Source organism: Notothenia rossii (assembly GCF_949606895.1).
Source record: "Notothenia rossii genome assembly, chromosome: 3".
NCBI lineage: Eukaryota > Metazoa > Chordata > Actinopteri > Perciformes > Nototheniidae > Notothenia > Notothenia rossii.
This window is the reverse complement of record NC_136901.1, coordinates 41,628,751-41,639,941: the sequence shown is the minus strand read 5'-3', so window position 1 is coordinate 41,639,941 and position 11,191 is coordinate 41,628,751. Positions and strand designations below refer to the sequence as shown.

Genomic DNA, 11,191 nt, shown 5'->3' with positions numbered 1-11,191 from the left:
CCAGTGAGATAGGAACATCTAACAGTCACATCAGTAAATGAGACTCCATCCATCCCCCATGTAACATCTGTAAAGTGTTATATCTATATTTATTTATTTCAGTCACTGTGAGTTTCATCATTTGGCTGTCAGGTCATTGATCCTTCTTCTTCTTCTTTAACTATACGTGTTGAATGTTATTTAAACCACTGGTTTACAGGGTGTGTCTGAGGACTTTCTCTCCTCCCCTACAGACTACAGCCTGAACTACACCTACTATACTGCAAAGTGAATGCTTCACACCAGGACAGGATGTTTACATACTCAGACAACAGAAGACAGCAGGAACATCCCCTTCTCTGATTCTGCATCAAGACAGCCTCGTTGAAACACCAACTAGCTTCATCGGACATATTCACCATGACATCTAAGACAGAGCTGTCAGCTCTGAGGTCTCTATCTCAAATATTTACAGGTAGGAACACAGATTTTGACTTTATTATTTAAATCTCTCTTCCTGCTGCTTTCTGTCTCTCTCCGGTTGAACCTCTTATAGAGAACAGGCACCACATTAAACTAAAATAAGAGAACGAGTTTGAAATATATTGACTCAGAAATCCCCCGGTTTAATCTGCTTTTGCTGCAGTTTCTGTGAACAAAGTGCACAAAACTAATAAACACGTCTACACTCAGCTACACACAGACACCGGTATGTGATCATAAGAAATGTACATAAAAATACTACTTCATTTTCAGGTTATTCTCATACAACTATATTAACTGTCTATTTTAGTTAAACAGTTTACAATTGGGTACAAGCTGCTGAGATGGGTTTTCTCTGCAGGGTGGCTGGTGTATCCCTTAGGGATAAGGTGAGAAGTTCGGTCATCCGGGAGGGACTCGGAGTTGAACCGCTCCTCCTTCGCGTCGAAAGGAGCCAGTTGAGGTGGTTCGGGCACCTAGTTAGGATGCCACCTGGGCGCCTCCCTATGCAGGTGTTCCAGGCACGTCCAGCTGGGTAGAGACCGAGGGGTAAACCTAGGACCAGGTGGAGGGATTATATCTCTTCGCTGGCCTGGGAGCGCCTTGGGATCCCCCAGTCAGAGCTGGTTGATGAGGGAAAAGAAAGTTTGGGGCTCTCTGCTGGAACTGATACCTCCGAGACCCGACCACGGATAAGCGGGAGAAGATGGATGGATGGATGGATGGAGTTTACAATTTGAAGAATAATATGCGCATTGAATATATTCATACAAATGTCAGTAACTTAAAGGTTACATTATCTTATTTTAGTTTAAGCAAACATTGGTTGCTATTTTTATATCATGAGCACGAATAGCATTTTTGATTCAGATTTTAAAATATGAGAAGAGGTTTATAAAACAAGACATGCCACTTATACTATAATTGTTCTGAATGCAAAGGCTGTCTCTTTCTCCCCACGAAGAACACATTCACTATTATAATAACAATAATAACAATAGATTATTTGTATTATTATTGTTATTATTATTCAGAGAGATTTTTGAAACAAAACTGGAGGGGTTCAGCTGGTCCTGTGTTTCAGTCTGTGTTCTCTGATCTCAAAGCAGAAAGTATTTCCTGATTCAGTTCAAATAAAATATAATGTTGATATCTGGCGCCACCTAGTGTCAGACATGTGTTACTGTTCCTGGTGTCAGTCCTCTGCAATAAGTCATGTGGTAAAGACAGACTGTATGTTTTCTGATGTGTGACATTAGTATGTGTGTGTGTGTGTGTGTGTGTGTGTGTGTGTGTGTGTGTGTGTGTGTGTGTGTGTGTGTGTGTGTGTGTGTCCTCTCACAGGGAGAATATGATCTTCATCCTCCTCCTCTTCCTCACCTCCTGTGTCTCTGGTTAGTGTGTATCTTTAAAGCTGTTCTCAGTAAAGCAGCACAGAAATATGTACATTTTGTAAATGAATCCATATTTACATACGAGTGGCTTTGACTCTTCTGAGACTAATTTAAAAGCAGGTAGACTCTATGGAAAGAAAGAGGAGAAACAGAAATGCACTTTTCATTTATAGTCTCCATATTATGATCATTAGTGGAGGTGCACATCCAGCTCTCTGTAACGCTTTGATCCATTGATGGAAAATACGGAACAACTAAAGAAAAACCCTAGTTTATTATTATTTCAAACTTTGATGATACTTCCAGCTTTTGTTCAGCAGGATAATCTCCACATATTAACACCACTTTATGATCGTTAGTGTAAAAAGGAGAACTATAAAGGAACTACAGCACGATCACATTTCATTTATGTTTGAGGAGCTTCAGGCGAGTCAGCTTTATTCTGGTGGAGTTTTAATGGACTACACGCAGGGCCGGCCCTAGACTTTTGGGGGCCCTAAGCGAGCTTTGGCTTGGGGGCCCCCTCACTCTAGCGCGTCCCCACAACACACAACACGGAACCAACTTTTGTCTTATGATGTTAGCATAAGCACACATATTGTATAAATAAGCATATAAACACTGTGGACCTAACATCCTCTAAGGGGGTCCTCACCTCCTCTAGGGGGGTCCGGGGGCATGCTCCCCCGGGGAGATTTTTTTTAAAATATTGAAGTTAAAAGCATCAATCTGGTGCATTTTGAGAGACAATTAAGAGATCTATGGATAAATATCTCAACACCCATATGAAACAGAACTGTAAACAGATTTTTCTTTATGGATATTTTACAAATCACTTAAACTGTATTCTTGTTTTGTCATATAGTATTTCATAACTGTTTTTCATTTATTCTCTCTGGCTTTCCATCTCATAATGTTCACATAGAAACTAGCTGTCAATAGGAATATAATTCAGAAGAATTATAATTTCTTGCAAAAATCTGTCACAAAAAGAGGTTGCACATTTAAATGCAGGTGTTGTTATGGCAACGTCAGTGGCCAAACAGCCACATTTACTGCTGCAAATACGTTCAAACATGCTGTCGATACTAAAGCAGTGGCAACTATGCCACCATTTCAGCTGACTTTTTCTCAGAAATACTGTCACATAACATCCATATATTTCAGTGCTAGGTTGATGCTTACCTAAGCTAACTGTGAAACACTTTAACTGACAGGACTCCGGATCAAATGTGTACTGTAAGGTAGCTTCTAGCTTCATGTCGAACAGTAAGTCAACATTTCCCAGAGAGCTTTCTTTGAAATCACCAGGTAACGCTAAAAAACATTACATTTAGATTATATGACAAAGTGTTTATTTAATATATCTGGCTAGCTATAGCTACTTGCTAACGGTTTAGCTTACCCCCGCGATTCAAAGTAACGTCAACGTGGCTGTAATTTATGCTTTGCTTACATGTTCGCATAACTTGGAAGTTTACTGACATTTACACACCTTGTTTACCTGGCTCAAGTGATTGCTCTGGGGTTGTTGTGTGAGCCACCACTTGAGAATTGTCGTATTTTTTAAGAAAATGTTTTCTTATGTCCATCTTCAAAAACTCTGAGTCCGACTGACAGTTTATTTTAAACATTGTCACAGCTCACATGATAGGTACCTGTCAGCCAATAACACAGATGTTTATTTCCATTCAACTCTCTGGTTGGTCTGGTGTCTTGCCTCTGTTGCATTCACTGAACACGGGAAATTACAATCCTGCCGTCCTCTCTTGTATCATGATGAGGTTCAGGTAAAGCACGGTTAATGTATTATATTATTGACTCAATAATATAATACATTACTTTGAGAGTAGGCAATCTAGGCATATTAACAAAATTAATTAAACATACTTATCACGGCGACGGTGTACTGAGATTTATTTTTTTTTTAAATTAAAAATTAAAAAATTTTTTTTTTTTTTGCTAGGGGGCCCCTTAGTGGCTGCGGGGCCCTAAGCAGCCGCTTATGTCGCTTAATGGGTCGGGCCGGCTCTGACTACACGTGTCGGCTGTCGGGGAGGAATTGGACATTTGGTCTAAAGTTTAAACATTCTTTACGCTTGCATGACTGACATCTCTTTCATTTCACGAGGAACACTTACAAGGTTTTTCCAAAACACATTGAATGTTTCCTAAGTGTTGTAACCATAGGATACCCTGATGTGTGAAGTCACTTCAATTCATAACACGTTTCTTTGTAAGACCTGCCGTTCTGTTTCTCCTGCGATTGCATCTTACTTGTTGGACTTTTTCCCATCAGACATTGGGCCGTTGTATCTCGTTGTCTGGTGGGCCAAAGGTAAAAATAATAGTTGATGCAGACACATGAGGTCGCTGAATAATTACTGTAGATATACAGATATAACATGACACAGATATCATATAAAACACTCTCAGGGACACATTACTGCAGCATCAACTTTCAGTAGTTTCCTCCTCTTCCAGGGTGTCTCATAAGGACAGCCTAAACAAAGACAGATTGTGATTGGACTTGCGTACGCCGCCCTGCTGTGTTTGTAGCAGCTGTTATTGTCAGATCTGAAGGTAAACATACTCACATAAAGCCCATTTCTCTGCACAATGATTATTGTATTCTTGTACAATATTAAACACACCAGCATATCTTTTCCAAAAAGCATTTATTAATAAAGACAAAACAGAAGAGAGAGTCATCTCATGATCATTGTCTCTGATCGTCTCTGATCGTCTCTGATCTTCTCTGATCGTCTCTGATCGTGTCTGATCGTCTCTGATCGTCTCTGATCGTCTCTGATCGTCTCTGATGATCGTCTCTGATCGTCTCTGATCGTCTCTGATCGCCTCTGATCGCCTCTGATCGTCTCTGATCGTCTCTGATCGTGTCTGATCGTCTCTTGTCTCTGATCGTCTGTGATCTTCTTTGATAGTCTCTGATCGTCTCTGATCGTCTCTGATCGTCTCTGATCGCCTCTGATCGTCTCTGATCGTCTCTGATCTTCTCTGATCTCCTCTGATCGTCTCTGATCGTCTCTGATCTTCTCTTGTCTCTGATTGTCTCTGATCTTCTTTGATCGTCTCTGATCGTCTCTGATCGTCTCTGATCATCTCTGATTATCGTCTCTGATTGTCTCTGATCGTCTCTGATCGTCTCTGATCGTCTTGTCTCTGATCGTCTCTGATCGTCTCTGATCGTCTCTGATCGTCTCTGATCGTCTCTGATCGTCTCTGATGATCGTCTCTGATTGTCTCTGATCGTCTCTGATCGTCTCTGATCGTCTTGTCTCTGATTATAGTTTTATCGCCCCGATGACATCAGAGGTCAAAGGTGACAGTAACCAATGGCTGCTGACACTGATGACCTCAGGCCATGTTCAGGGCACAGTATTTCCATTGTATGCTACTTCATAGAGCATCTCATACTGACAGATAAGAATGACCCACATTCAGTCAGATCAGACTGTTCACTGACTCTCCTGCTGTGGCTGATCACTCAGAGGTGGAAAGTAACTGCACAAATGTGACGTACGTACTTGTTCTTTACTTGAGTATTTCCATTGTATGCTACTTTATACTTCTACTCCAATACATTTACTTAACAGCTTTAGCTTCTTGGAACAAAATGCATCTCTAAAAACAGTGGACTAACTGTTTGAGTTATAAATTATTTAAATATTTTACAAAAGGTTTGTCTCCATGCTACTCCATGCAGCAATATTATCTATAAATGTCACATATATTAATATAATTATACACACATAGAGGCAATTATTCTGCACAATGATTACGTTTTATACTTTAAGTACATTTTGCTGATAATGCTTTTGTACTTTTACTTGAGTAAGATTTTGAAGGCAGGACTTTAACTTGTGATGAAGTATATTGACAATAATGTATTGGTACTTTTTCTCAAGTTAAATACACTGAACACTTATGTGAGCTCTGCAGCTGCACAGTGACAGGAATCAGGATGGGAACCCAGTTTGAATATAACCACAAAGAGCTGATTTCATCACATGCTCAGTTTTTACTTCTGCTTTTGTGATAAAGGACAGGTCAGCTTCTTTCTCCCTTGAAAAGTGTATCTATTTTAAACTCTGTGAGAATTCATATTGTCACTGACACTGAGAGCAGTGGACTTGAGCCAACAAGGAGAGCCATGCGCTGCAAAAACTGTATTTGCAGGGGGAGTCATAACAGCTAAACAAACAACTAATATTCATTTCAACATAGAGAAGTTATAGTAAACATAAACTGCTATTACATTGTCTGCTATATTGATACCATAGACTGTATCCTACACCAGGAGTTCCCAAACGTTACCATGCCAAGGACCCTCATATAGCATTATCCTCTGGCGGGGACCCCCCTGTTGCAATTTTTTTTTTAATGATGTGTACAAGTGCCTTGCGATGGAGCATGCATGCGTTGCCACTACATTTGGGGCCTTCTGCCTGATCAAAGCTGTCACTCCGCTTTTTTTGCCTGTCATAGCCCCACTGCCCCACCTGAACACTCACCCAGACAACGAGACCAGTCAAGTCCATTTGAGATGATGTACTCATCTAAAACATGAAAAAAGTCTCTTCATGTGGTCCTACCTTCCAGTGCTTTGCAAAATAATATTTCCTCACCAAAGTTGTCTTCTGAAATAAATCTGATGTATGCAAAAAAATATATATATTAAAAGATTGGCATCAAAGGACACATAGATATGCAGTTATTAATAATCCCTTCTCCCTCAAACTTTGCGTGACCCCCATGGAGCCCCCTGGCCGCCTCCCGGGCGGTCGGGGCCCCCACTTTGAAAAACACTGTCCTACACTACTTGTTGCCTTTGTGGTTAGACGGTAATGAGAGTGAACTGAATTCAAATCAAGAGAAGAGATAAACAACACAAAAAGAGAGGTACTTAGGGGACTATTGGTTTATTAACCCATGGTGAATAATATTAACATTTATTCAGCTGCATATCTGTGATCTTCTTTTATATTTAAAAGCACTATTTTCATCAATTTAATTTGAAAAAGGTGCTCTATGAAGCGACTTCTGCAAATCCATACAGTGTGACAGCAAATCTGAGTTAGTGCTCATGTGCTGTCACACTATGGATTTGCAGAAGTTCATGGAGCTCATGTGTGTATCGGAGGATGTGATTATAAAACTATCGCTGGGTTAGGAGAGTGTTGTGAAATCCTCATATCCACTTCCTTCCCACTCAATAAAGTCTAGGCTGCATGTCAGCACTGCTTCAGCTGAAGGAATTCACTAAATGACTGAAGACATCCAAGGTAATGAATGGATATATTAAAGTTTAAGTATTTAGCCCTATAGTTGCTTAGTTTATTTTGTAACCAGATGTCCCTCTGTTGTTCTCTCTTCAATAACCCTGAACAATGTGTACATATATACTCAGGCTTACATTTAAAACTGCAGCTACTTTGCACTTGATATCCTGTCTATAATCTATCTAGTATGTTTGTCTTTTAAAGTGTTTTCTCAGGCTTGTGCGCTCACTGCATTTCAGTTTGTATTTCAAACTGCAGCTTCTTTGCACACTTCATAATGTTTACATGCTGTTTTCAGTATTTTGTTAATTATAGTGTTTTCTAAAAAAATCTGTATATTTCAACGTTATGTATTTTTTATATTGTATCAAATAAATGCTTCTATTGTTAATGTGTATATAAAATATACTTTGTTTTTAAATGTTTCTGTCAGTCACGTCTCCCATAACAGTCCTATTTTTATTTTATTTAATTTACTATGTATTCTTCTTTCTGTGGATCTGTATGCACCACAGATACCAAAGCACACTCCTCGTGTGTGTAAACCTAATTTGTAATAAAACTGATTCTGGTTCTACTAAAGGGTTAAACCCTAACCCTAACATGTCACCCATTGAGCATGTTTGGGATGCTCTGGATTGATGTATTTCGACAGCGTGTTCCAGTTCCTGCCAATATCCAGCAACTTCGCACAGCCATTGAAGAATTAACGGACGTGACGTTGTGTGATTGCGTTGCCAGGCAACAGCTTCGGTTCCTGTTAATTTACAAATTATTCAACTACAACCGTAGTTATATTTAAAAACATGTTAGAAGGCCTCACGAAATACTTTAATGTAAATTAAAATTGAAATGTGAAGGAATGTGTGTACAACAAAATACATCCTTACGAAATACGAAACCGGAAGCAGGCAGAGGCAAGATCCTCAGCTCGATTTAGCCGCAAAGCACGCTGGGATTTGGTATTTATAAAATGTGAAATCCGAAAACATATTTTAAAAATTAAATAATACATTATTCCGAGTCTGCTTGCTTTTCTCTTTGAAATTCATCACATAACGGCATTGTAATACACGGTTCGGCTGCATTAAATATGAAATATCTGCCGTAGTTGTATATTTATAGAGCCCTGATGAGAAACATGAGGGCTTTGTAGAGACAAACAGGAGGAAATGCCGCCAAACTGAAAACGTGACGTGGATCCTAAATATATCAGCAGTTAAACAACATCTTACATTTCTTTTCACACAATACGCCTCTTTGCAGTATCAACAATAATTCGGCTGACTTTTATATTTGATCCAAATGGTAGATAGGCTGTATTTACACCATAACGGTGCACAGCTGATAGAAACGGGCACCTATGGACACATATGGACACATATGGATTTATGTTGTGTTTACTTTCTGCTAAAGTGCATATAGGGTCTACCCCCTGAAACCTGCTGTGTTATTTTATCTACACAAACTCAGGGTTTTGCATGTTGGCTCATTTTGTTGTTGGGTTAAATCCACAGTGGTGGGGGGGGGGGGGGGGGGGGGGGGGGGGGGGGGGGGGAGTTAAACCGGCAGTTTTCTGTTGTGTTTTCTTTCTGCTAAAGTGAAAGTATCTCCTGATTCAGTTCAGAGAAAATATAATGTTCATATCTGGCGCCACCAGGTGTCAGAAGATTAGTGTCCTCTGGTTACTCTGAGTAATAAGTAATCTGATGACTAAAGACAGACTGTATGAGTTCTAATGTGGGACCTGCTGTGTGTGTGTGTGTGTGTGTGTGTGTGTGTGTCCTCTCACTAGGAAAAGATGATCTTCCTCATCCTGCTGCTCCTCTTCCTCACCCCCTGTGTCTCTGGTTAGTTTACTCCTTTATTTCCCCCTAAGACTAAAGAAAACTTTTAGTTTCTCTTTTTTTTATAGAGCAGCATCTTTGAGCCCTTTAGTCAGAAGAGGTTTAGTGCTAGGCATTCATACGAACAGACACAGAGTGACACTTTTATTGTATTTAGCATTTTGTGAAGAAAGGTAAATGTTTAGTATATAATGTAACACAGCGTGGCCCTAATATTCTTATACCTTTGTTTCCCAGCTGCAGCTTTGCTATAACTAAGAGCACAATGTTACTGAATGAAGCGTTAGTCCTGAAGGCGGCTTCAGTAAAGAACCACAACATAGCTGCAGTTTAAAGAGTCCCCCTGTGTCTCCTCCACAGGAGCATAGCTGCAGTTTAAAGAGTCCCTCTGTGTCTCCTCCACAGAAACATAGCTGCAGTTTAAAGAGTCCCTCTGTGTCTCCTCCACAGTAAAATAGCTGCAGTTTAAAGAGTCCCTCTGTGTCTCCTCCACAGGAACATTTGTAGTGAATGTGACTCAGACTTCCTATCAGGCAGAGGAGAACCAGAACATCACCCTGGAGTGGACCTTCAGCACCAGAACAGAAACTTCCCTCAGATCCATTTCTACCATCTGTTTCCTTTATAGTAATGACCGAACCTCAGTTCTGTTTAATCTAAATGAAGGAGTTGAATCCCCAAAGTCTCAGGATCCAGAGTTTTCAGGACGAGTCCAGTGGGACAAAGACGTCCTCACAGAAGGACGCCTCACACTTCATGTCTCCAGAGTCAGGACCAATGACTCTGGGTTTTATGTGTGTGACATACTCGTCAGACCTGATGGGAGTAACTCTAGGAGATGCTGGCTCAACGTCACTGGTGAGTAAACCCCATTAATCTTTAATAATGTTAAACTCTCAGGGTGTACGAGAACCTGAGAAATGTTCAAATTAAATGTTTAATTTTCTTTTTCAGGGAAATGTTTTTGACACAGAGTTGTTTTGGTGTTTTTACAGCAGCGACACATTGGAACAAACCTGAGACTCCCAACACAGGAAGAAACAAACCTGAGACTCCCAACACAGGAAGAAACAAACCTGAGACTCCCAACACAGGAAGAAACAAACCTGAGACTCCCAACACAGGAAGAAACAAACCTGAGACTCCCAACACAGGAAGAAACAAACCTGAGACTCCCAACACAGGAAGAAACAAACCTGAGACTCCCAACACAGGAAGACGGGGAAGGATTGGCCTCTACTCAGCGTTAGCACTGGTTTTTCTACTTGCTCTGTGTGGCTGTGTGCTTCTTAACTTCAGACGACAAGCAGCCAGTGAAGAAGGTTCAGACTCAGGGACAGGTAACAGTTCAGCAGGTGGACCAACAGAAACTGTTTGACACTATCTGTTACATTAATGCTCATCTAAAGACATTTTCACACTCCTGCAGCGCTCTGACACTTTACTTCAGGTATACTGAACATCTTGTCTCTCTTTCGTTGAGAGATGAACTAAAATGACCAAATGTGATTTCTGAGAGAATCTGTACCAATCAAAATTCTTTCTAATGTGATTTATTAATAGGCTGGAAATCTCTGCTGCATTCTGACACATCCTGCACCTCCTGTCATTTGGTCCATATTGCAGTTTCGTTGGATTGTTCAGCCTTAGCCTTCATATTAATGTTTGTATAGCGCTGTAGCTGTGAGGTCTAGAATCTATAAACAGCATTTGTAATATTATTTAAACTGTATCGTTTACTATAATCTTTCCTATCGGAGTTGCTCTCGGTCTCCGTTACGTTGCTTCAGTCCTGATAAAATGTGTTCTGTTTTTTTGCCCTTTGTATTGAAGTTAGACACTGTGACATGTTTTGTATAGTAAATATGTTTAGTTGTAGAAGAAAGAGACAAAAGAATGTTGTTTTGATTAAGCTTTATTGGACGTCTGCAGGCAGACCTACCTGAAGATGTTTTCATTCTGAATGCCTATTTGTTTATTGTGAGATGTTTGAAAGCCATGTTGTTTTTACATTTACAAATAAATATTTTAAATGTACAGAGTGGTGTAATGTAACTTAGAACATATACTCAAGTTCTGTACTTAAGTAAGAAAGGTGAGTATTTTTATACTTTTACTCCACTACATTCATGAGTCAGGCTCTAGAACAACACTGTAGATATTAAATATGAGGAACACCAGAGTA

The 11,191-nt window shown here is 39.9% G+C and overlaps 1 protein-coding gene across 5 annotated transcripts; it reads left to right on the top strand.

Moving 5' to 3' along the window:
* Window positions 1-348: 348 nt before the first annotated feature.
* On the top strand, window positions 349-11,008 carry LOC307031230 (uncharacterized protein). 5 transcript variants are annotated; one of them, XM_079668147.1, is made up of 6 exons: window positions 349-454; window positions 824-1,237; window positions 1,807-1,856; window positions 8,955-9,009; window positions 9,502-9,864; window positions 10,002-11,007. In XM_079668147.1, the coding sequence occupies exons 4-6, from the start codon at window positions 8,961-8,963 to the stop codon at window positions 10,382-10,384; spliced, it is 795 nt and encodes a 264-aa protein (XP_079524273.1). In that variant the 5' UTR covers window positions 349-454; window positions 824-1,237; window positions 1,807-1,856; window positions 8,955-8,960; the 3' UTR covers window positions 10,385-11,007. The 5 variants fall into 5 exon arrangements, 4 of the variants coding, with proteins under 4 accessions (XP_079524273.1, XP_079524272.1, XP_079524271.1 ...); XM_079668146.1 differs by lacking the exon at window positions 824-1,237 and having other exon boundaries at window positions 365-454; XR_013805886.1 differs by lacking the exons at window positions 349-454; window positions 824-1,237; window positions 1,807-1,856 and adding an exon at window positions 5,896-7,162 and having other exon boundaries at window positions 10,002-10,456; window positions 10,570-11,008.
* Window positions 11,009-11,191: the final 183 nt, after the last annotated feature.